Source organism: Lemur catta, chromosome 15, assembly GCF_020740605.2.
Source record: "Lemur catta isolate mLemCat1 chromosome 15, mLemCat1.pri, whole genome shotgun sequence".
Taxonomy (NCBI): Eukaryota; Metazoa; Chordata; class Mammalia; order Primates; family Lemuridae; genus Lemur; species Lemur catta.
The window spans coordinates 3664142-3690873 of NC_059142.1; the positions used below are offsets into that span (position 1 = coordinate 3664142).

The 26732-nt window shown below is 46.0% G+C and overlaps 1 protein-coding gene across 1 annotated transcript in view; it reads left to right on the plus strand.

Moving 5' to 3' along the window:
* HS3ST3B1 (heparan sulfate-glucosamine 3-sulfotransferase 3B1) overlaps positions 1-23825 on the plus strand; it is a 40812-nt gene extending 16987 nt beyond the window's left edge. Inside the window, exon 2 of the mRNA XM_045525174.1 lies at positions 21678-23825. Within this exon, the coding sequence (XP_045381130.1) occupies positions 21678-22296 (619 nt within the window). The 3' untranslated portion in view covers positions 22297-23825. The remainder of the gene's footprint in view (positions 1-21677) is intronic.
* Positions 23826-26732: the final 2907 nt, after the last annotated feature.

Here is a 26732-nt window from a genome sequence, read left to right on the forward strand (position 1 = left end):
GGTGACATTGAGTCACCTGAATGATGACAAGAGATAATCTGGGTGTCCGTGGGCTGTGAGAATGTCCCAGTGAGAAGATACTGTGGCCAGTGGGAAAAGGAGGAAGGAAGAGGAGGAGGAGGGAGAGGCAGAGAGGCAGGTCTTAGTGTGGGATGCCAGTGGGGGTGAACTGTGAGTGGGACTGGGTCTGCCCTATGTTTTAGAAAAGCCCTGACTGCTTTGTGGAGACTTGACTGTAGAGAGTGAGGTAAGAGTGAAGGGAGGGCGTGAGACGGCTATATACGGTATGGCATGATGCGTGCAAAAACAGAAGTAGGTTAAGGTACAGAAATTCGGTAGAGGGAGGAGTGATTCAGTCCATCTAGGTGGGGGAGGACTGCACTGGGAAGGCTTCAGAGAGGAGGTGGCCCTGGAACGAGGTTTTAATGGATGACTAGGAGTCCGTGTGCAGACCAAGTGGGGAAGGGGATCTTTTTGGCAGAAGGAATGCATGTGAAAAGGCAAGGAGGTTACATGAAGAAGTATGGTAGATGCAGGGAAGAGCCAGCAGAGGAGAGTGAGGGCGAGGCAGGACGGCATGAGAGGCACCGAGGTCTTTTGTGAGTGAGCCTTCACACCGTGATGTCAGAGGGTAACTAGTACAGGTTGTCCTGTGCTTTTTTTTCTTCTTCTTCAAGTATCTTAACTTGGAAGTGGGAATTACAAGCCATTGAATAGCAGTAAAAAGGAATTGCTTTTGCTGGTGATCAGAAAAGATGCCACCCAGAAAAAAAAGGCAAGAGCTGGAGAGCCTCTCAGGATGTGTTCCAGGATCCACAGCCTCGAAGCTGGTTGCTCTTTGCTTGTCTAGAAGGAGACGTTCATTAGGGTAAAGCCATGTAATTAGAAATTCCACTTCTTAGCTCTTCGGACCTACAACAGGAACAGGCCGGGGGCCACTCGGCTCCAGCATTCTTTGCAGAGCAGGGCCCTGCTGCCGGTGCCAAGTTGCCAAACCTGGTAATTAAGAGGTGGCTGTGCAGGCACACACCTGTTCCGAGTGTGCAATTAGTGCCTGCTGCTCTTCTCACTGAGCTCAGGCCTCGCATGCCCCTGACACCCCCTCTCCTTCTCTGTGTCCCCCACACCCTTTTCTTTCTTTCTTTCTAATCTGAACGTTTCTTACTCTGTTTTTTCTGAAAACCAGACCATTGCATCTCATTAAGCCATCTCTTTCCTTACATTATCGGGAGGAACTTCGGTTTACTGTGCTTTTATCTGAACATCAAAGTAAGAAAGTCTCTCTCCTTTTGTTGTTGTTCAGAAGAGAAATTGCAAGGGAGGGCCTGCTTGCAGGGCCGGAGGACGGAGTTTGGGCAAGCATGTGGTGATGGAGTTTTTCCCCGGGACTGCTCACTCATCAGACACTTTCCAGTCGGCATTCCGGGTTTATAGCTAGGCTAATTTAATTTCCAGCTGAGAGGCTACTCCCCATATGATGGTAATCTCAAATAGTTAATGAGCTAGGAGAAGAGGCGGCCTATTGGATTGATTCTTGCTCCTCGGCTCAGTGGTTTAGCAGTGCTAATTTATTAGCCTGTTTGTCTCTTGCTTTGAGAGGCTTGTTCAGCCTGGCACAGCTTCTTGCATCCCCCCCTATTCTAAAGATGGATTGAACTCGACTTCTACCCTCTGAGCATTCAGAAGGGCTCCCTTTTGCTTTGACACACATGGTTTATTTAAAGGGGAAGAGGAGAGCCAAGGGTACAGCCTCCGGCCGGTTCATCTGCCCAGGGTACCTGTGAAGCACCTTGTGAAATCCCAACTCTCTCGTTCACTCCAGCTGGGTTTGTGTCTCCGGTATAGCCTTTGCATGAGCTGCATAGAGCAGTTCTGGCTCGTAATGTTGGTTCCAGGATTTGGGACAAGTAGCATTTTCCTTCTGTAGAACACTGACACAGTTGTGCCTAAAGCATGCAACGCCGAACCAGAATTGGGACGGAGGAATGGGGGCTGTGGTTTGGGAAGGCTAATCCGGTCACTTTCGGTTTTGTGTGCATTATTCGTTTCAGTGGGACTGAGTGAAAAATGAACTCCTAAAATAAAGGTGTTAGGGCAGAAGTGCAGAGAGCCAGCGAGAGATTTAGCTCCAGTTTCCGTGTTAACCTCTCTCATGTATATGTATGTGTGCACACCATCATCTTTCATATATGTGTATAAAAATGACTATTTCATTATAATTTATAGATCATATAATTACAAAAAGCTAGTTGAAAAGGAAACCTTTGTATTTTTGATTGTCAGATGGGGGAGAGGTGGAAACCACTTTTGCAAAGGAGATGGGTGTTTATAGTTGAGTCAGAGAGGGGGTGGTTACCATATTTGAGCATTTTGATCTTGGAGGGTCTTAGACAGGTAGAGAAGTGGGAGGAACATGAGATTCGGAGTTAACATTCTGGAGTCTGAGACCCTGTGTTTGATTTTGGGCCACTCAGTCCATCCAGCCTCAGCCTCACTCTCCCCATCTGTGAAATGGAGTGAATAGCCTTTGAGCCAATGAGATCCTGGGCATGCAGGTCTTAGCATGGACATCACTGTGGCCATGGCCAAGGGAGAACCACCTTCTGATAGAAAGGAAACCTATTTACTCTTCCGCAGACAGACTAGTTTTTCTGTGGCGTGAGCTTTGAATACTTTATGGGCCAGTGTCTTTGTGACTTTACGAAACCCTGGAGACCCATTATTGTGTCAGCTCATCGTCTCAGTGCCTTGTCAAACAGAAAGGCGCATCCCATGTGTATGTGGTTCAGGCAAAGCATTTGGATGGTGAGCACCGCTCATGGGGCCTATGAGTGATGCTAACCTCCCAGGTGAACGGAATCTTGAAAACCTGGAAGAATCCATCTCCTCTATCCCCATTCCCTGACCCCTAACACAGACAATGTCAACCAGGCATTTGACCAGTGGCTGGGGGACAGCTGTTGGGCCATGTCAGGGGCACTTAACCTGGGCCCACAGATGGGCCTGGGGTCTGTGAGTCCCCTGAAGTTGAGAACTGAGGTCTGTATATGTTATGTATCTGCATTTTGCTGCCCAGAGGGTCCATCCCTCTTCTCAGATTCTCTGCAACTCCTAAAAGCTGAAGAGCTCTGCTTCAGGGATACTGCGCTGTGGGATTTGCATACCATTTTTGCAGTCAGCAAGGGTAGCATTCTATTTTGATATTTAACAAGCCCCACTTCTGTTCTAAACAAGCAGAGAACCATCTATCTTCAGAAGAAGGAGGGCCCAAAAAAGGGGGTCCTTCCCTGGACATTTGTCTCATAAATGCCCAAGGATATTTGGATATTTGTCTCATAAAGAAAGTTCTCTGAATTCTGGATGCATTGTGCTGTCTTCATGGTCCGTGTGAGGAGGCTGATCACTGCACCAGCTGCAGGGCCTCTTCACAGAGTCAGCTGAGTCCATTCCTCAGTTCGTTACCAGGCCATCCTGTCTGCCTCCAAGTGACAAGTGAATCTCTGTGCATTTAGCAAACCCAGGGAGAAAACATTGTCTTTGGAGAGGTTTGAGCTTGACTAATTTCCAAAACGTGCTAATGGGACAATGCAGAGCACATCTCGTGTTCTCCCCTTTAGGTGATGTTTGCTTATGGGCTTAGTGCCCTGTGTCCCCAGCCCAGGGACTTGGATGTGGATTCATTTGCAAAGTAGCAGCTTAAAAGTTCTTTATTCGGTTTTGTCAGCAAATGGAGAACACCACTGAGCACTTCAGAGCGAGGCAGTAATTGTTCTCCTGCTGGTTCTGTGCCCACCCCAGGCTGACCCATCTGCACAGAGCTGGCCTTTCTGGACCCAGGGACCCTTTTCTAGCCTGGAAGCAGGGGCTCTACTTGTCTTCCCTCAATTTCTATCTGTTTTTACACATGGACACAAGAACCTGAGTCCTCATTTGTTTCTAACATTTCCTGGAGGGGACCTAAATTCTGCTGCTACTTCCAGGCCCCAAAACTTCCTGGAGTGCTGCCCCTTTGTGGGTGAATTCAGAACACAGGTTCCTGCCCTCAGTCAGTGGACATTGTTTAAAAGTCAAGCCTGCGCCTCGCCCCTACTTCTTTCCCCCTGTCTAACCTGTCCCCAGCTTTTACTTTTTTTCTTCCTTCAAAATGTTTGGGATTAGCTGCCCCTTCTTCGTCATTCCTGCCATCGCCTCCCCATTCGAGTCTACATAGTTTATTTTTATCTACCTTGCTGAAAAAGTACTTCAGGTGGTTTTTAAAGATGATACATAAAGAGCAGAGAAACATTAAAATATGAGAATAAAGAAGAAAACCAATAGTGGGGTTCTAAAATGGAGCTGGGAATTGGCCTAAGAAATGTCTCTCAAGTGGCTGTGGACGTGATCCTTCATGGAAAGGCAAACCTCGGTTACACAAGTCACAACAGGCTGTTTGCTCAGAAGCAGCCGTGACTGTTCTCAGTAATAAGCTCAGGGTTGTATGCAGAGGACGCCATTGGGCAAAGGCCACCGGCACAGATCGAGCACTGGGAAGAAGCACATGGTCAGTCCAGCCTTTTCTTAAAAAAATGATAATTTTCTTTAAAAAGGTAAAATCTTGACTCTCATACAATGACCATGTTAAGGATTTTATTTCATTCATTATTGATGAAGGAACCAGGCAAATATTACCTTTGATTCGAGGAGACGTCAACAGAATTCAAGTTTACTTGGAATAAAGGGATGTTGACTTAAATTTACAAGCAGCTGAGAAACAGACTTTACCCATGGGATAGCGGTGGAGAGGGAAGTCCATAGAACCCCCAACAGAAAGAATTTGTTTGCATGTCTATGGTCAGGAATTATATTGCATTGCTCTATTGCTATCTATAATTTTCAGAGTTGCGAAATATCTCAAAGGCAATAAAAGGCTGGAGTCAGATAACCAGAAAGGTATTGCTCCAAACAGTGCAAGTTTTCCCCTGGAAACACCAGGAATCTCTTTGCTTGTTCCAAATTTCTTTGTAGTTTTTTATATCGATCTTCAGCGGGCTTGTGGAGTTTATAATTAGCTAAAAAGCCCAAAATCTGCTCAAAATACCCTGCTGTTAGGCACTGCGTCCCCACTCCTAACACAACATTTTCATGCCATTCACCTCCTACCTTTGATGTGGCCTCTCATCGCCTCTGAGGTCAGACCCAAATTCTGCCCAGCATTTGTTCACTTATTCATTTACCCTTCATTCATCTAACAACCATTTGTGTTCTCCACAGTACAAACAAGGCACAAGCCAGTCCTCAAACCTCTGGAGGACTGTCACAGCAGACGGGTAAAAGTTATAACTCTGTGTGTGTGTGTTTTCAGGGAGAAAGTGGAAAGAGTGGTGGTTACGAGAAAGGAACAAGGACTGCATGGAAACTTATTAGAAAGAGAAGGGCCAGAAAGAATATTCTAGAAGGGATGTCCAAGGAGGGCAAGAAATCTCATGACCCATCGGAGGAACCGCAGGTCCTTTATCATTGCTGGGATGAAGCAGAGCTGAGAGAAGTGGGGAGGAGGCCAGGGAGGGACTTAGAATCCATGTGGAGTGAATTCACATGTGCCCTGCGAGGGAGTTTGAAGGTCATGGTCACCCCTGAGCAGCTGGGAAGGTTTCCAGATTTGACTTTGGGAGAGATGACTGTGGAAGCAGTGGGTGGAGGATGGGCAGGGTGGACGAGAGCAACCCCAGCCTGTGTTTCAATCCTTCTAACCTTATTTCTCAAAAACAAACAAAAAAATCTTCAGTCCAGGCTGAATGGGCCTGTCTCTATCTCACGGAGCAGGCTTTGTTCACGTCCCTAAATGTAGACAGGTGTCTTTGTTCCTGACTTCTTCATGCCCACCTATCCTTGGGATAAGCCCAAGGAAGCTTCAGTTGTCCCAAGGGACACAACTTCTAGGTGCTTCTTTTCCACATTTCTCATGTTGAGCCGGTTATACAGTGTCTATTGGTAAACCTCCTGTGTGTGGAATTTCTCTCACAATGAATGGTAAGTCCTTGGAGGGCAAGAGTCATCCCCCTAAACAACACCTAATGGCCGTATCACTGACTCCATCATCCATGATAAATCCTGAATTTCAATTCTAGTCTAGCCTTTTGCTGCTACGTAGGAGACATCTGGGGTATCTCAACCCACCATCACTTGATGGATGCCTAGGAGTGCAAACTGTTTTTAATAATAATTAAAGCAGAATAATAAGTAAAATAGTAATTACTATAAATATGCTGATTAGAACCATCTTTTCTTATTGTTATTAACTGTAACCATTTATTAGTTTGAACGGAGAAAGCTTATTACCGCAGCCACTAGAGGTAAAGTTTCCGGAGTTCAGCGGTGAGATGTGCTCACAGTTTGCTTGTGTAAAATAAGGAACTCTGATCCTACATCACACTGGCTCTTTGCTTTTGCTTAGCATTCAAGTGCAAGACCTTCGTTATGTGCATGGCCTCCTAATGTAATGATGCCACTCAGTGTAATGTGTGTGATGATACAGAAATGTATCATGTTTGGGCGTTGGGTTACTGAGATCATCACCACTTTCAAACCTGGCCCTACAAGGTAATTTATTATTCCAGGCTGTCCCCGAATCTCTTGATATATTTGCACTGTGACCTTCAGTCATTAATTTAAGCCTTGCTAGTTGATTCCTTTCCTTGATTCATTTATTTATTTATTAGATAAATATTTTCAAGTGCTTCCTATGCCTGATGTTTTGCTGGGTTGTTTTTTGTATTTTTTTTTTTTTTGAAGATAAAATCTTTGTAACTTACAGTCCAAATAAACACAAGACAAAACACGGAAGGCAATAAGATTCAAGCAAACTTGTTGTTCTTAGAAATAGTCATTAGGCTTAAAAATAGTCACAGGGTTGGTTTTTCACTGGGCCAATGCAGGGTAAAGGCTAATCTCATTTGTAATCACTAGCTGCTCTCTCACTAACCATTTAGTTATTTCATCTCCTTACTGCTTACAGTTTTGTTCCCCTGGGGGTGGGAAGTGGGCGACAGGGATGGACACTTTGTCTAAAGCCTAGAAGAGCTGGAAATTTTATTTTAAGACTCACCAGTCAGGCAACATCACCTACCACAAAATTCTCCTAGAAAGTAGCAAATAATGATGGAACCCGCTCAATAATGCAGAACATTTGTGCATAGCTCCAGCCTTCAACATTTTCCCTCTTTCGTGCCTTTGGACGTGCACTACACAAGGCGAGCTGGACTGTGTGTAGTCATCTGTTGCAGACCTATTGAGCTTTTAGAATAAATGGTGCACCAGGACAGTGAAAAGATGAGAATTTGCGGAGGTTGGATTGACTTTTCTCCTGCTGAAAGTAGACTCTGGAAAGCAAACTTCACAAGATGAACATTCCAAAAAGACTGGAGAAGGGGGGACTTTAATTGCTCAGTGTCCAGTTAGAGTTTCCATTGGCACTGCCATGTCACTTTGTTTCTTGAGACATGTCTTGGTCAGCTTCAAGCACATGAAAAAAACCAACCACGAATAAGTAAGTTCTGGTGACAGGAAGGAGTGCAAGGTAAGAAACAGCAGCTCTTTCTTTGTCAGCAGCTGTCTCTGAGTTTTACACTCACTCCTTGGGGTGTTCTCTCTGCTTAGAAAAGTGCTTCTCTTCTCTAGAATGTTCAGGAACTATTTATAGCCCATGATAAGGGAAGTTTATTTGCACTAATTTCCCTTCATTTTAGTTTAACTCAAGTTTATGTCTTAAGATATTTATTGATCTAATTTACTTTATACTGTTTTCAGTTGGTTACCATGAAATGGGTCTGCTGGTTGAGCACAAGGGAAGCCCAGAGTTGCTCAGGTCCCTTATCTCGGACTTAAGTCAAGACTGGGATTTCTCTCATCCCAAACTCCTACTGGCCCCACAATGAGGAGGCGTGGAAGGTAACGGATTATATCAAGTCTTCTCAATGGTTGGGTTGTTGCTTTTCACAAGCCTCAGATGGACCCTGCCCCTCAACTGTGGCCATTTCACTCCTTGCCAACCTCATTCTCTGCCATATTAAAAAAAGGGAAAGAGGCTGGGTGTGGTGGCTCACACCTGTAATCCTAGCACTCTGGGAGGCCGAGGCGGGAGGATTGCTCAAGGTCAAGAGTTCGAGACCAGCCTGAGCAAGAGCGAGACCCCGTCTCTACTAAAAAATAGAAAGAAATTATCTGGCCAACTAAAAATATATAGAAAAAATCAGCTGAGCATGGTGGCGCATGCCTGTAGTCCCAGCTACTCAGGAGGCTGAGGCAGTAGGATCGCTTAAGCCCAGGAGTTTGAGGTTGCTGTGAGCTAGGCTGATGCCACAGCACTCTAGCCCGGGCAAAAGATCGAGACTCTGTCTCAAAAAAAAAAAAAAAAAAAAAAAAAAGGGAAAGAAAGGATCCTCCAAAGCAGGTTGTGCTTGTATTAAAAGCTGCCCCATTTCCCATTCCTCTTTGCATGGTCGTCCTATTTGTTCAGTGATGTCAGCCCAAGAAGGAGAGTTCAGTTTTCCTTTTCCTCCAACATCCTACAGGGGAATTAAGAAGGAGGGCACAAGAATGGGATCCTTCATAGCACAAGTGAAGAAGTATGGGAAATCAAAACCCTTTCAAATGTTTGTTTTTGTATGAGACTTTGAATTTAAAACCAGATTTAATGTCTATTTTTCCTTAACAGCATTTCTCTCATCTAGAGCCATATGCCCGCAGAGATCTAGAGGGGATGTGAGTGGGATTCATCCCACCTTACCCTTAGGTAGGACTTTGCTGCTTTCAGAGCCTATTCACCTGCAGACTGCATTTGATTTTCGAAAAAACAAATGTTAACCATTTTACAGATGAGGAAGGACAGCACAGAGATGTTGTGCAGCTTTCCCAAGGCCACACAGCCTGACTTTGAACTCCACTTTTCTTTCTACTACCAGGCTGTTTAACAAGTAGGTGTTCTCGTTTTAGGGTACTTTTGACATTGAGCTGCATCTGAATGACACCTCCTGGGGGTGGTCTGTACTGATGCCCCCCCACCCCTGTGTGTTTTGTACATGTTCAATCGCCAACTATTTATGGAGGCTCTACCTAACCTCTGCCAACTTGTGCCAAGCTACTGCTGGCTATAGGGAAAGGTGGAATCGGGGGAGGGAGTGGGAGAGATGGTGACTATAAAGGTCATCTAACAGAATTTTAGAGCTGAGGAACACTCTTTTAAACCAATGCAGTAATTCTTATACATGGAGAGCTGAGCCCAAAGCTTCAAGTGCCTCCTCCAAGATCTTACCCTGTCCACCTCTTGTCTGTGGCAGGGCAGGACCCGGAACGCAGGGTTCCTTGTGCCCACTCTGCCTTCACTCTCGGTGTGGGAAGCCCCTCCCCTCGTCCTGTTTGTTCTCTCCTGGTTTGGGCGTGTGTGTGTGTGTGTGTGTGTGTGTGTGTGTGCGCGCGCGCGGGGATGGGGGGTTAGTGATTGTCATCAACTCTGTGTCGACTGGCATTGCCCAGTGTCTCAGAAGCTCCTGGGCGAAAGCCCGTTTACAGACATTTACACCGTGTTACCAAGGGCCCAAGGGAAGGCTGCTTTTCTTCGGATGAAGCAGGGAGCTGGGAGCATGTGAAAAAGCAAACTTCCCACTGGAGGACTGGCCCTTTGTTGCCAGGGAAATAACCCACATAGGGCTGGGGTTCCCGCTGCCCCAGAGAAAAGAAGTGTATTGCAGAGGGGGAAGCCAGAACTCATCACGACAAAAACGGCAGCTCAGTGTGAGCAGAGAGGACTCTGTCCAAGCAGGAAAGGGCAGAGCACTTCGGCCGCGGTTGGACCCTGGAGCCCCCCTCCCCTTACTTCTGGGTACTCAGCTCTGCCCCGCCTCTGCCCATTGGCAGGGCTGATTTTACTTTCTAAAAAGTCTACTTCCCAGAAATCTCTTTTTTCTTTCTAATGATTGTTTTTGTAAATGTTGGATTTTTTTTTCCCCTCAAGAAACAGGAAACAGGATCACTCCAAATTTCACATGATTTGTCCCAGCACACAGTGAGGTCCCATAAACAGGAGCAATGCCCCAGAGAGCTGGTAGACAAAAGACTATTAGCTTTTAATGAAACCCTCCCTCCACCGCCCACCCCCAGCCCCTTCCAGGAACAGGAACTCGTGGCCTTTGTGAAGCAGGGCCTATAACCGAGGATTCAGCCCAAATGAAAGGGATCTTGAGTTGACCCAGAGCAGGGAGATGCTCTTTTGCACCCCACCCCCTTATGGCATTCAGGGGCTTTTCATTTTCTGAGCAGTATTGAAATTCCAGGACAATGGAGCCCAAATCCTTGGGATGGGGGTGGGGGCTGGGAGTGGAGAAAGGACAAGGCGGAGGGCTAGGGAGTCCATCCTTTGTTATTTTTCTTCTTTCCTCCCCATTACCTTAAAAAAAAGAAAAGAAAGAAAGAAAGGAAGAAAAAAGACCCAGTAAACTTTTTAATGAATAATGACATCACTTCTGGTAGCTCCATGGATTTAGCTGAGAACTCTGAAATGGACAGCAACAAAGTATTTGCAATTTTATTTTAAATTATTTTAAACCCTCCCAAAGGAGTTCTTTGATATGCAAACAGTTTCCCCCCAAATGGAGATAATTATTTATGGAGATGTGGCCCTTTGAAGGCAGCTCCGAACTGGTGGGCTTTGAGGCTTCCTGGGAGAGGAAGGAGGTTCCAGATAAGGAGTGTCTGAGCTGGTACACGTCTTCACCGCAGCCTCCGCCAGACTAAACTCCGTAGGAAGAGAGCCCCTTTAAAGAGGAAACTTCCCTGAGTTACAGCTTACAGTTCAAGTTACAGCTCTCCTGTGCCATTGTCCCCAAGACTGTGTTAAGTGTCCTAGGAAAACTTCCTCCTCTCATCCCTGGCTGGGTGTCTAATCTTTCCGTAGGAGAAGAAAATGGAGAAGAGAGAATGCTTTTGTCTTTTGTACCCAGAGGTCCCCTGTGATTTACAAGGTCATGAGGTGGAAAGACCCCAGGGAGGTTTTTTGGATGAATATTTAGACTGGTAGATCGGCCTTCAGAGAAAATAATAGTTTAGTCCCAGCTTGTTACTACAGAAAATCCTGTGATTGGCGGAGCCCACTCTTTCTCTTCTCCCTGGATTTTCTTTTGAAAGTGCTTTACTGCGGTGGCTTTTGGAGTACCAAATGCCCACCCCCAAACCTGCCAGCTTCTTCCACCTCTAGGACTTGCCTGGCAGCTTAGAAGTTTGCTGCTGCAAAGCGTCCTCCCCCGCCCCTCCAGTGGCCCGAAAGTCGCAGCGCTCCCTGCTCTGTCAGGCTGGCCAGCCGAGGGTTTCGTCCATCTCCCTGGGAGGGGAGACTGAGGCAGCTGGTCCCGAGAGCGCCGAGCCTGAAATAAAGCCCCCAGCTTCCATCGCGCCAGTTCTTGGGTCCCCGATTGTCCTTATTCTCGCACTTCCTTCCCAGGGGGTGGACAGGACGGAGCTGAGGCTTCCCCGCCGGGGAGGGGGGCGTGGGCCGCCCCTGCACTCCGCACGATGCGGGTGGCAGGGCGCAGAGCAGTCAGGGTTCCCATCCTTTCATAAAATAAGGCCTTTTTTCCCTTTATGTTTTAGGTTAAGATATACTAACTCTGACAAATCTCTGTTTTGCTTGGGTAGGGGGGTTTTCTTCTTTTCTGGGGAACAGAGACCTCAGTATAGAACTGCACTCAATTCCTAATACAGCATGGGTGAGCGGGGATTTCTACCCAAGGAGCTTGCGGAGGGGGTGTCAGTGCACGGAAAATTCCTAAGAGGAAACCTGAGGGGTAAAGTGACCTAACAGGATTCTTGCTGAAGGCAGGCCCCGGTGACCAGAAAGAACCCTGAGATATGTAGGGCCATCAGTTATGGAGGAAAAGGAATTCTAGCTAAGCCAACTTAGCAGGATTCTTGCTAAAGTTGGACAATGCAGAGACAAACAGAAGTCTAAAAGTCAAGGCCTAGTTGAAAAGTTCAGGGGAGCTTGGGTAGAGTTTGAACGGGAAGAGCAGCTTTGCCGGGTCTCGGTGTTTTTTCATTTTTTAAAATGGACTTTATTTTTTAGAGCAGTTTTAGATTCACAGGAAGATTGAGGGGAAAGGACAGAGATTTCCTATATATCCCCGCCCCCCACACACTCACTGCCTTCCCCACTGTCAACATCCCAGGCCAGAGTGGCACTTTGTTACAATCATGAACCTGCATTGACACATCATTGTCACCCCGAGTGCACGGTGTACCCGAGGGCTCACTGGTGGTGGTGGTGTACGTTCTATGTGTCTGGGCAAATGTATGCTGACCGGTGCCCACCACTGTAGCATCCTACAGACTAGTTCATTGCCCTAAACCCTCTGCCCTGCCTGTTCATCCCTCCTTCCCCCAGAATCCCAGTGTTTTTGAATTTAGCTGCTGATGTTTATGAGTTTATCAAGTACTCAAAAACAGCACTCTCTATTGGTTGTACCCTTCTTAGGGGCATCCTTATTTCCTAAACAGACTTGTGACTGTGCAGATGCTACAAACAAGTTTTGTTTTGGAGTGGGGAGCAGGGAGACAAAACCCTCCTAGAAATCTTGATTCTTCTGTTGGTACAGAGTTCTCTTTGCTGCCATTTTTTTAAAAATTGAAATCTCAATTAAACCTGGGCTTCGTGGAAAAGCTAAAGCTGATGCAGCATCACAATTTCCTGGCCCGTGCTCTAGGGATTGTTGTCGGAATAATTTATCAGACCAGGCAGAGCCTCTACAGCCTCCTCTGCAGGGCTGGTTTTACAGATGAGGAAGCTGAGGCCCAGAAAGTCTGGAAGGTGGCCAGGGGGACATGCCAGTGAGGGCCAGAGACATTCACAAAAGTGACTTCTCTTTTTTTTTTTTTTAAGCAACAGTAAATATATCTGTTATATCAAAATTTCTAGGTCCTCACTGACCATTTTCTCATTTTAATCAATATTTTCCCCCAAACAGTGTCAAAACAAGGATTTGGGCAATCTTGGCCCTTTTAAAGAGAACTTGTAAAATCTTCATCAGAAGGGGCAGAATGAGGGAATTTGGGTGGATGGTAGAATTGTTCTGTATCTTGATGGCAGTGGTGGCTACATAATTTTATGCTCCTGTCAAAATTCTTAGAACCGGACACCAGGAATGATTTTTAGTATGCCTAAGTTAACAAGTCAATTTTTTAAAAGAAGGAATAAAATCTGTGGGGTTCAGAAAATGTGGGGTATTTCTGCAACTAAGCAAGGAAGTCATTTTCCCCGTGGAATGGGAGAAGGGGAGGGGCCAAATGTTTCCCTTGCTCTTTCCAATTTTCCTCAGTTGGCTTGGGAGACTGGGCCTGTCCCAGCTCAATGTGGGCCACAGCTTGTTCTCCGCTCTGAAGTGCATTAACTTCCATCATCTGTTTTGCATAAATGTCCCAACATCTGTTTGACTATAGTGAATTAGGTTACGCCCATTTCAATAATCTTCCTTTTTATTGTTGTGTAATTTACCAGTTCAAACAATGAGTCAGTTGCTGGACTATGGCAGTAGTGGTATCACCCCAGGAAAGGAAGAAGCAGAAAAAGGAATCAGGGAAACATTGGGTCCTGGATAACATCAGAATTATAGGGCTTTTTAGAACTTCTCTGGGTCATTCTCATTTCCTACTCCTTTAGGCTTGAAGGTTTGTTTTTAATAGTCTGCTTCTAGCAGCAGCATTTAAGAGTCCCAGTAAGACCTGGAATGTTCCGTGGTAAACTGTTTCTCCGGAGCCCTAGGACAGCCGCTGGGCCGGCTCCCCTCAGCTGACCTCTGAGCGTGGAGAGCAGAGGCGCAGGCAGGGCCGGCTCCCACTGAGGCTGGAGATTCGAAATCCTCAAGCATAATTCTCGCCATCTTCCTCACCCACCCTGCCTTGAGACTAGAAAAGAGGAAAACGGCCTGGGGATCATTTTTGGGATTCATTCATCCTAGTTTCATGGGATTTTTTTTTTTCCTTTTAAAAGAAAACTTAGCTTCACTTTGAGCCACAAACATTTACAAAAGCATAAATGAGATAATCTAATACTAGCATTTGTATTAAACAAAACCTGTTTGTTTTTCTTTCTTCTGCTTAGGGTGATAGTATCTAACTTCTGATGATGAAGGAATTAGATGCATCTGTTAGCTTTATCTTGCCAGTGTTAATAGATGGGCTTATCTTTCTTCTAGTTTCCTTTAGTTTGCCTCACTTGGTTTTACTGGTAGTCTGATTTGTATTTGATAACTGTCAGAGGGGTTTGTGGGTGTGTGTGCCTTTAGGGGCAACAAATATCTTTGCTTTAAGCCCAGTTGTATTTTATTTGTTCTTTTCTCTGCAACGTGGAGACCACCAGGGCATAAGCCCTCACGCACTTTGGGAAGTGGTCTCCTGGCAGCTGGGAGTGTGACCCCTAGTTCTCTAGCCTTGACTCAAAAAGTAAATCTTGGAATAGCTGAACAACCTTTAGTTCTGTTCACAATGTTGTGTTCCTGCTGTTCCCCACCATACATGGTCTCTCCACTAGGTGCACGGGAATATCAGTCGAATGAATGACCGAAGCGCATGACAGGTGCCAGGCCCACAGGTACCAGAGAGTAATGTTTTCCATTTCTGGTTACACATTAGGATCCTCTGAAAGATTCCCATGGTGGACCCCTCCAGGGCCTGACTCAGTAGGTCTCGGCCGGGGGCCCAGGCATTTGACACTTGTTAAAAGCATCCTTGGGTGATTCTAAAGTGCAGGGAGGGGTGGAATCGACTTTCACAGAGGTGGCACATAACTTTCTTGTAAATACGTTCAAACAAGTTGAAAGCCTGAAATACCCGCTCCAAACCCGCCTGGTTCTCAGAGTCCTGCCGAGGCCCAGGTCTTTGAGGCCCCTGGCGTTGCTAGAAGTTCACTGTGCTTGTCGTCTCCAGACAAGCCTGCATAGCCCCTTGGGTTTCATTTAAGAAATGGTCTCTTTTACACTTTCTGTCTCCCTGCACTCACTGTTGGGCGCACACGCCAGGTGAATATCTCCTAGGCGTGTTCTCAGGGACACTTCTGTTGGGCTGAGAACATTGTGTCTTTCGTCACCTTGAACTGGAGAGAAGCTGTCTAGCCCCATGGGCTTCACAAGCATCTCTTAGTGATGTGTGCCAGGTGTCTGTGCTTTCCAAGAGGCGACCCTTCCTGCCCACCTGGTAGAGGGGAGGAGGGGGCCTGGCTGGGGGCACCAGAGGGGAGGAGCTGTTGCTGTGAGTAGTAATTTTCCAGGCCCCATAGAATGCAATTAACAATGGGAGTATGTGAACCAAAGAGCTTTATTGTTTCGAAATCAGACTCATTGGAACAATTACGATCACCAGTGATTTGATTCGTACTGAAATACCTACTATTAAGATCCTAATCTGTGAAGGGGAGAAAAAAAATACAGGTAGCTATTTAAAGAGAGGACAGGTGTGTGGCTGTACATGTCCTTAGTCATATTAGGAAGAAGCAGAGAAGGCTGAGAGGGAGAGGATGGTGGTGATGGAGGCCGACGATGCGGGAGAGCTCACTCCAAGCCCCACCTCTGACCTGTGGGCTGGTGACCCAGCTCCAGCGAGTCACCTTCTCTCCTGTGGATTCGCTTTCTTCCTTAGTAAACTGAGGACTATAATACCTACCTCAAAAGCTTGTTGTGAAGAATTAAATCAGATAATGTATGTGAAAGTTTCTTCGCAAGCTGGAAGCACCATATAATTATTAGCTATGACTCTGTTTCAGAAACTGGCTTCTCCAAGGAGCAGCTGCGTCCCCGCATAGCACACTCACCCTGGGGGCCAGCCTGGGGCTGCGTCGCGGCTGGGGGTCCTGGGAGGGGTGTGCAGAGCCCACGGGAGGGGGTCTCGCCCTCGGCCACAGGCCACATCCTCATCCTTTCTTCTCTTAGCCACTGTTAAGCTCAGGGAGTTTCTGAGCATGAGGGCAAGAAAGCGTGACCAGAGAGGGGGCAAAGGAAGAGGAGGGTGGGCCCAGGAGGCCAATGGGAAGGACTTTGCTCCAGGGCCTGGTGGGGGGTGGGGGAAGAGCAGTCAAATGGGGAAAAGGGACTTGCTTGTCACCACCTGGGATGTTGGATGCCAGGAGCTTTCCACACACTTCTCAAGCTGTGCTGTGTTCCCCTGTGGTGTGACAAAGATTCCCTGCTTGAACAAACTTTAATCAGACTCTTGAACCTTCTCCTAGGCCTGTCTGTGCCCTTCCTTGTAACACCCAGTCTTAGCAAAGAGCCCTGCTAGGCCAGTGTAGCCAGAAGCCCTCACCCCGGACAGCTGGTCACCCTGGATCTCTGCTCGGGCTCCTCATCCTCCACCATCCCCCAGGTGGTGGCTGGTGGCCTGTCTTCAGCAAGAATCCTGTTATGTCGGTTTGGCCAGAATCCGCCTCACCTTGATGTTTCCTCTTAGGATTTTCCACCCACTGACCCCCGCCCTGCTCCTTGGCTATGAATTCCCACTTGCCCACACTGTGATTGGAGTTGAGCCCAATCTCCCCTCCCACTGCAAGACCGCGTTGCTGTGTCCCCACGCCTATCAGGATGGATGGTCCTGAATAAAGGCTTCCCTACTGTGATTTAACAAGTGTCATTGAGTAACTTTTTCTTTAACAGATGGATCCACAGGGGTGTGCAGGGGAGATGCCAGGCTCCTCTGAGCCCAGTGCCCACTGCAGATGTGCCCCTGGAAGCCTGTGGAGAGGGCTCAGGAGGCATTTGCCCAAATGATGGAGAACCCAGCTGTGCATGTCACTTGTCAGCCACGCCTTGTCTGCATGCCAGCACACTGAGCCGCCAGTGGCCCCAGTGCCTCTGCTGGAGAGGGCTGAGAAGTCTGTTTGTCACAGCACTAGTTCCTCTGGCTCCACTATTTTGACAGTAATCAAAATAGGTTCTGGGGCTCCTTGAATCCTGCCCAGCACATGGACAAACACCAGACTGTCCTGGGGAGAGAGGGGTCCCCCAGAGCTGGTACCCCACATGGTTTAGGGGACCAGCAGGCAGTCAAGCACAGCAAGTCTGCCCGTGGCTCAGGGAGTCCTTATTTATGGCCAATCTCTCCTTCCTTTTTACTAGTTCTATTATGTGGTTTCTCATTCACAATTGCCAGTTTAGCCATTTTGTTCAGTTACCAACAGGCTCTTCTTTAAGGCCAGTGAGGAAATGCAGGCAGTGGGGTGTGGTGGACCCCAGGCAGGCTGAGAGGGATCCCGCATTCCTGCACTTGCCTCCCAGGAGCTGCACCCTCCCTTCCCGGAATCCCGCACCCCCACCCCCCACCCTGCACCCAGGGTAGAACTCAGTGAGTGACAAGTCCCCTGTACACAAACCTTGCTTCCTTACATCTTTGCCAAGATCCTGTCAACAGAAGCCAATTGATAACATCTTCCTAGCACCAACTAGGTACCAGTCTGGGTGCAGAAGTTAGCTTTGCAGTCCTTTTAAAAACCCTAGGAGGGGGACATCATCATCTGTCTCATTGTTGAGATGAGAAACTGTGGCATGGTTAGGTTAAGGGATGTGTCCAGGGTCGCACACCTCAGTAAACGTTGATGCTGAGTCCAACCTGGTGGCCTGACATCGAAGCCCATGCTGGACGAGACTGACTCTGAGCACAGAGCCTAAACCCTGCCCTCTGCGAATACCCTGAAGAACTTGGAGGGTTGGATTTCCTCCAGTTGCTGTGATAACACTTTGCTTCTGAATATTAACCACTTGTAGATCATCCAGTTGCAGATGGTTTAGCACAAGGAAAGATACTTGGGCTTTATCTGACTTGACCTGCTTTTTAGTCAAATGCAAAATAAGTTGAGAGCTGAGACTCTCTTTAATCCTCCATCACATTAGCCTGATGACACTACCACATTAATCTAAGTGGCTAATGGGCAAAGTGGGTCAATCCAGCTTTAGTTTAAGCCGGGATGACTCCAGTGCTGCTGGTGCAGTCTTCCTTATGGGAAAGATGCTCTTCTGGCCCCCTGTGGGCAGTGTCCTGCAAGAAGGAGCTCACTCTCTCCAGGGAACTGCCAGTTCTGGCTCGGTGGTATATAGTTTGTGTCATTTCTGCAAATGTGCTCGATTGAGGAGTTGTGGTCTCAGTAGATTAGGACGTCTTGTAGCTTAGGATGTCCTACTGAGAGAGAGGTAAATACTTTGTCAAATATGATGTGGAAACTGTCTTTTTTTTCATTCCCGTGACTAGATGGGAATCAGTCAGAAATCTCTATCCCATAGTTAATGGATGATTATAGATATGTGGTCAAAATTTAGTATCCAATTAGTTCACACATCTCCTTTTGATGTATACACATTGGCACACACACACACATACTTCCATTTTGGTCCCACCATGTATGTATTGAACAATTTAATAATCATAACAGTAGTAGGTGATATTTGTCAAGTTTGTACTATATGTCAGCATGTTCTAAGCATATTATGATTATTAATTCCTTTAATCCGCATTAAACTCCCATGAGGTAGATATTGTTAGCTTCATTTTTACACATGAGGAAAAGAAGCCCAGAAAAATTAAATAAGTTATTCAAGGTGACACAGCTTCTAAGTGGGAAAGCCAGAATTTGAACCCAGGCAATCCTTAAGTATTAAGCTAAACTGAGTCAGCTTTACAAACCACACTTAATGTGTTTCCTTTTTAAAAAATTTATTCTTAATTGACTAATAATTACATATATTTATGGAGTACAGTGTGATATTTTGATCTACATATATATTACAAAAAGATTCAATCAAATAATTTAACATATCCATCACTTCAACAACTTATCCTTTTTTGTGTGGTAAGAATGTTACAAATCTATTCTTGTAACAATTTTGAAATAGACAACGCATTATTATTAACTGTGGTCACCATGCCGTGAAATAGATCACTAAAACTTACTTCTCTAATCTCCTTGAAACTTTGTGCCCTTTGGTCAGCATCTGTTGTCACCTACCCCCACCCCCGCCCCCGCCCCCAGCTCCAGTCTCTGATAACTACCTTTTTACTCTGTTTCTATGAGATCTTCTTTTTTAGAGTCCACATATGCGTGCGATCATGGACGGTATTTGTCTTTCTGTGCCTGGCTTCTTTCACTGAACATAATGTCCTCTAGTTCCATCCATGGTGCAAATGACTGATTTCCTTCTCTTCAAAGGCTGTTTGAAAACAGCCATTGTGTATATATACCACATTTAAAAAAAATCTGTTCATCCATTAATAGACACTTAGGTTGCTTCCATATCTTGGCTATTATGAATAATGCTGAAATGAGCATGAGGGTGCAGATATCTCTTTGACATACTGATTTCAATTCCTTTGGCTATATACCCAGTAGTGAGATTGCCAGATCTAACTTCATTTAATTTTCAACAACAATTCTACAAGGTAGGTGGAATTATTTCCACTTCACATATTAGGATAATGAGGTTCAGAGAGATTAAGTAACTTGCCTCCTGGTCACACGGCTAATAGGATGTAGAGAGGGACTTGAACCTAGGCCCATTTACACCAGAGCCCATACTATTTTTTTTTTTTTTTTTTTGAGACAGGGTCTTGCACTGTTATAGGTAGGCTAGAGTGCAGGGGCATTATCATAGCTCACTGCAACCCCAGCTCCTGGGCTCAAGTGATCCTCCTGCCTCAGCCTTCTGACTAGCTGGGAATACAGGTGTGAGCCACTATGCCCAGCTGATCTTTCTATTTTTTTGTAGAGATAGGGTCTCAAGTTTGCTGAAGCTGGTCTTAATCTCCTGAGCTCAAGTGATCCTCCTTCCTCAACCCCCAAGAGTGCTAGGGTTACAGGCATGAACCATGGCGCCTGGCCAGAGCCCATATTCTTTTTTTTTTTTTTTTGAGACAGAGTCTCACTTTGTTGCCTGGGCTAGAGTGAGTGCCGTGGCGTCAGCCTAGCTCACAGCAACCTCAAACTCCTGGGCTTAAGGGATCCTACTGCCTCAGCCTCCCGAGTAGCTGGGACTACAGGCATGCACCACCACGCCCGGCTAATTTTTTCTATATAGGTTGTTAGCTGTCCAAATCATTTCTTTCTATTTTTGGTAGAGACAGGGGTCTCACTCTTGCTCAGGCTGGTCTCGAGCTCCTGACCTCGAGCGATCCACCCGTCTTGGCCTCCCAGAGTGCTAGGATTACAGGCGTGAGCCACCGCGCCCGACCAGAGCCCATACTCTTAATCCTCAGTATTTTCATGCAGAACTTACCAGTCAGCTCGACCACTTCTCTATTCATGTATCTATTGGATGCCTGCTAGTCTAGGCACCATGGCAGGTGCTAGCTATTTGGCAGAGGATGCAACCAATACAGTCTCTGCCATCATCTGAAAGTCTCTAGCCCCAGGAGGACATCTCACGCAACACTCTTCTTTCTCTCCATCCTTCCATTTCCCATCTCCTGAAGTGTTGCAGAGCATTAAACCCACAGGCATTTTCTTTTGCTTGGGCACCTGTTTTTATGTCCTGCTTCTTCCTAACATGGGCAGTCCTCCCCTACCCAAGGGCTTCATCATTCCCTGTCTCCAAGCCTCCCTCATCACCCCTTGCTTGCCTTGGCTGATGCTGTTTCTTTTTCCTAGAGCACCTTCCTACGAAGTCACTCAAAAATGCTCTACAGAGTGGACTAGCAGCATCAATAGACACCTAACGTCTAGGTTCAGGACTCTCCACCAAATGTTTTATAGCAACAATTGCACAGCCATATGACAGAATCTATGTAATAACAAATAAAATTTGCAACTTGTTTTATAATATCAGCTGTATTCATGTGCCTTTTGACTTCATTTCTTATAACCAAGGTCTTATGTCACAGATTTGTGTAATCAGTGTGATTGTGATTTTCCCCCACAAAGCTGCTTTTTGGTCCAAATATCATGGCCTTTATCTGCTGAAGGTTGTAAAAGTATTGTATACATACTTTTGCTTAATGCTGTGACAGATAGAGTACAATTTTTTTTTCCCTAATGGAATCTAAAGTATTTTTGGAAGCTTCTAGAGTTGTGTCTTGGGAATGTCCTCATGGCCTGTGTGTATTAGTTTATACTTAGCTGATTTCACCTGATTTTTTGGCTACTGTGTGCTTTGTGACACTTTGGAGTGAAGGCCGCGTGATAAGGCTGGAACAACCTGGCTGGACCAGGGAGATGTTTTTCTTCCAGTGATCATGGCAAATTTGCCCGGGCTTGGTATGCAAAGGCAGCCTAGTGCCAGGTCTCAGGGACATTGAAACCTCTGGGGGCCCCAGGGCTAGTTTTTAGGAAAGCCACAGGAGGCCAAAGGCTTTTGTGTGTTGACATCAGATGTTTGGGGCTGTCTGAAAGCTGGATGCTCTGAGAAATAAGAGAAGTGGCACCCACAGGAGGATCTTTGAGAAACGCTCTTGCTCTTTCTGCCTTGCGTGAAGGTGCCTTCAAGTCTCGGGTGGAGGGCGTCCCCTCCAAACTGCAGCTGGGATGTTAACCCACCGCTCAGCTCTAGCATCCTGCTTGCCATTTTGCACGTGTCCGCGGCTGCTCGCAGGAGCAAGAGGGAGCCGGGATTAGAAGCGTCGACCTTGGGAGGTGCGGCCAAAAGGCGCGAGCGTCTGACCCCCTCTGGTCTGTTTGCTCTTCCCAGGGACCTGATGCCGAGGACCCTGGAGGGGCAGATCACCATGGAGAAGACGCCCAGCTACTTCGTGACGCGGGAGGCGCCCGCGCGCATCTCGGCCATGTCCAAGGACACCAAGCTCATCGTGGTGGTGCGGGACCCGGTGACCAGAGCCATCTCGGACTACACGCAGACGCTGTCCAAGCGGCCCGACATCCCCAGCTTCGAGAGCCTGACGTTCAGGAACAGGACGGCCGGCCTCATCGACACGTCGTGGAGCGCCATCCAGATCGGCATCTACGCCAAGCACCTGGAGCACTGGCTGCGCCACTTCCCGCTCGGCCAGATGCTCTTCGTGAGCGGCGAGCGGCTCATCAGCGACCCGGCCGGCGAGCTGGGCCGCGTGCAGGACTTCCTGGGCCTCAAGAGGATCATCACGGACAAGCACTTCTACTTCAACAAGACCAAGGGCTTCCCCTGCCTGAAGAAGGCCGAGGGCAGCAGCCGGCCGCACTGCCTGGGCAAGACCAAGGGCCGGACGCACCCGGCCATCGACGGCGAGGTGGTGCGCAGGCTGCGCGACTTCTACCGGCCGTTCAACCGCAAGTTCTACCAGATGACCGGGCACGACTTCGGCTGGGACTGAACGGCCTGGGCCGAGTAACTTACCATGTGGCTTATGTATTGAGAGAGAGTATATGTATGTAAAATGTACAGAAATCTATTTTATAATAATTTATTTTTAATTCATAAGCAATTAATTCACTAAGCTGCCTGGCCACACTCTTTAGAGAGTTAGCGTCATAATCTGTTAACATTCCAAAGTGTTGGACTCTAGTATTTTGTTCTATTCTTCACAACTGATGGTGCTTCTGTTTTTTTTTTTTTTTCTCCCCTCCCTATTATATTTAAAAAGAAGAAAAGCACAACTTGAGATTTTGGTTGTTACGGGTATTCAGTCTTCAATCGCCATCTGAGTCCTCCAGTTGTTGCCTCTTTGTGTCTTGGGTCTCATACTCCAGCGTCCTGTCTTCCCGCCCACGTACCTCGTAGGAGCGCTGAGCTGCCTCAACAGTGCTGTATTCTGAAGGTCAGACCTCACGTGGCAGCTGCCGTGCAGATGTGGTGTCATTTCGAATGACTCCAACCACAGAGCTAGGGTTTTTCCCCACCTCCACTCAGCACGTAGGGGAATCACTCACTTCCTTTTTTGGAACACCCACATCCTTTTAGGGTCAGAACGCCAGGGGCCATTTGCTTTAGCTTTCGATTTTGAAGGATGGCCCAGCATCCTCTTCTTCCCCATTCCCTGCCTCATTAACCAGCTTGAAGGGTATGCAAATGTTAGCCCCTCTCTTTCCCAGGTCACGTGTTTGAGTTGCTTGGGTGCTGCTTTAGAAATAAGGATGATCTCTAGTTCTAATTTGCATGAGAGCACACCATGCTCCATTCTCCAGGCAGAGGGTTCTGCTTCGACACACCAAAGAATCCCATAGGCTAGCAGAGCCACCAGCACAAACCAAGGATGCCAGGTGTCAAGACCCAGTGGCATCAGATGTGTCCCTTACCAGCAGCACCTACCAAGGTACTGCTAGGTTCAGAGTCAGCCAGTGTTAGGCAATAGGCCCATAGCCTTAGTAGGGTGAAAAGACGAAGACCCAAGAATAACAGGCAGCCTGGCATGGGGAGGGAAGCCCTGGCGCCCTGCTTAATGTCTCCTTGGAATTCCTAGTTTATCTCAGAATGACATCTCAGAGTGACAACACGGTCTGTAGTCAATAGCCAAACAGCAAGAACCAAGAGTGGCCCTTGTAAAGACAGGTTGGGGAAGCTGGCCCCATGTTACCTGTGAATACTTGAACCTAACACTTGTACAGCTGTCCCTTGTTTTAGCCAGGTCTTGACAGAAGGGTTACCAGCATTGTCGCTGCTGTGCAGAATGGTCTCCACGTATCTCTCAGGTGAGAGAGGTATTGGGGATCATTTATGATGATTAGACAGTTGGATAACCACATAGCAATTTAGGGGCAGTTGGTTAAATATATAGCAATATCACATAATGACATATTCAGCTTATCCTCAACTTTCTAAACCAGAACGCTTCTGCCAGAAAAGAGTTGGTATTTGAGTTATACTTTCATCAAGGGATATGTGGGGATATGTCTATCTATCTATCTATCTAAACCATTTTGTCTATATATATATATATATATATATATATATATATATATATGTGTGTGTGTGTGTGTGTATATATATATATATATGTGTGTATATATATATATTGACAAAATGGTTTAGATGTGATATTTCCAAGGACATTTTTGTATTATTATATGGGATAACTTGCCTGATAGTGTGAGAAAACATGTATGAAAAGAGGAAAAGATAATTCATCTTTAGAAACTGATCAAAGATGCCACTGGTCTTTAAGTGGTACCTTGATAATCCGGTTTGTATTTGCCAACAAGTTTTAGCCCAGATCTGGCTAGCTTGTGCTTCTCAGCAAAACTATCATTGTATATGTTCTGTTTTGGAGGAAGATCTTCCGGGGTTGTGTGCATCCCTCAGACACTAAATTCATTTCACAGCTTTTTCACTGTCTCTAGAAAGTGATGTAGGACCTGCACTTAGGAGACACCCTAATCAAAGCATGGTTCTGCCCTCTTGCTCCTTGGGTGTGAAAAACACCTGCATAAGGGGGCTAATTGGTTGTGCATTTTTCCATTTATTTGAAATCAAACTGAGAGCAACTCTTTTCAGTTACAGCATAACATGGCTTGAAGTAGAAGGCAATATCCAAGTCCTGCCCCCAGTCTTGCCCTGGCCACTTTCTGGCCACTCTTGTGATCTGATGTGGCTCAGGACGCAGGATTGCAGAAGGGTTCAGAGAAGAGTGTGCAACAAAGCCGCAGGAAAGCGTGCGTGAGCCTTTCCTCCCCCTGCAGGGCCCTGCCCTCTTTCCAAGCTGGACAATTCTTGATTGTTTATTCCCCGCCTTAAAATAAAACTGAAACAGGAAATTTTCAGATAGAAGGAGGGTCATTTTGTCATGAGCACTGAAGTGGGTCAAAATTCTATTCTGGGTCAAATTCTTGAATCCCAAACAGATGTCCGTAATTAGTACTGATGGAGCAGAGCAAGTTTTTCTATGTAAGACAAATAAATCAAACATCATGTACATCTCTTCCTAGGGGTCTGATAGCTTCTAGTTCCTGGCTGACCCGGATTACACCCCATCATGTAACAGTTATTACAGAACCTGTGTGTCTTCCTCCTAGAGAAGTTAGGCAACGTGGAAAATTAAGCCTTGGGTTTCTTCCTGTTCTAGCAATCTGCAAGGCCACCAAGCTTAACTTTTTAGCTGCTAGAAGACAAACACCATTTTATGTTTTGGCAATTTGTCTTAGCACATGTTTTGAATTTCTTCTAGTTTGCAGGAACCTCTGGTATTCATTGCAGTACTTTATTTCTCTCAAGTTTTGTTTCTTTTCTCATTTGAAAACAAAAAGGTTAACAAAAAAATTGGACATTTTTATTGTTCATATCTATCCCATGCTTTCTTTGCAGTGTTTGTACAGTAGTCTGTTAACTTAGTAGGTGGTACCTGGAAAAGTATTTTAGGTACAGTGATGTCACAATAAGTACTTCAGACGATGATGGAGGAGGAGAAATTGGGATTCTCTTTGGGAGTCATTTTGAGTGACAGATACATTATAGACCTTTGGAGAAACACAGTTTCAGATCCTGCCAGGATATTTGTAAGAAAGGAAAATGGAAGGTTCCAATAAATTAGAAACAGTATGTATCTAAGATGCTGACACAGAAGTTAATGTCATTTTTCTATTTGGTTTGTCAGGAAGGATGGTCAATAAAACTTAAAGGTGTGGTTAGATTTTTTTTTCATTTTTGTAACATTAATTTATGACTGAGTCTCATTCAGCCCAGTAATCTAAAATACTGTGCAAATTCTAGCAGTATGTCTTCTATAACCTGGATGTTAGAATAGCCAATATGTACAAAAAATTAAATCAAGTATTTTGTCCTATGTATAACACAAATTAATTTTACACAGAGAAAGATGTTTCTAGGAAAATGAAATTCTGGTAATTCATACTATTTCTTTGTATGAACAAATAAAATATATTTTTACCAACTTGTGGGTAGTTTTATGTCCTCTTAAATATCACAGATAGACAAGGTAGCAATATTTTATTCAATAACTAACCCCTTGTGAACACACACACAAAGTCATTCTGATGGCAGGTTGATCTTTCAGATTTTAAAGGGTCCAATCTAAAATCCAACTAATCCACAAGTACTGGGGGTGAGTTTTTGTAAATGACTCTGCAGGCAAGATGGTGAGAGGGGCCCCTGTGCCCTGGAGAGGCTCCCACCCCCAGGAAGTGCTCTCCCTTACACAGGATTCCAAGAATTCTGCAGCCACTGCCTGGTGCCGCTTGTCAGGGCCACAAGTTCAGGCCAGGATGGGTGCATGTGGGCAACCACATGTCACACGACAGGTGCGATGTGAGCAGAGTGCCTATGGCTGGGTGGATTTGGATAATAGCAGCCTTCCCTGCTCACATTTGCCGAGTGCTGTGTGGAGATCCTTATCTGCAAGCCAGAGGCAGAAAGGGGTTAGACAAGGCAGTGTTTCCATATCTTTCGTCTGTCTCAAACTGCCTTCTGTTTTCTTTTGACCTAGAATACCATCTGTAAGGTTAGTATTTCCCACTTTAAACATTAGATTCACTCTCTTATTTTACTTAACTTTAAAAGGAAAAACATATTACAATCTTAAGTGAAAGCCATGATCTCTCACCATAAAGAGGTCATCATAAAAACAAACAAAAACAAAAACAAACAATGCACACACAATGAAAGCAAAGCAGTGCTATTAGTTTCCAGCTAGATAGCACAACCACGTTAGTCTTAACCTTAGGCTCACTAGCTGCTCCTGGTACAGGTTCTGCTTTCCAAGACACTCACATGAGATTTGCATTGTGCGTTGTAAAGAATGAAAGAGTCTCGAAGAAGGTATGACCTGCTCAATGCTATTTAGTGTTGAGTCCATACATG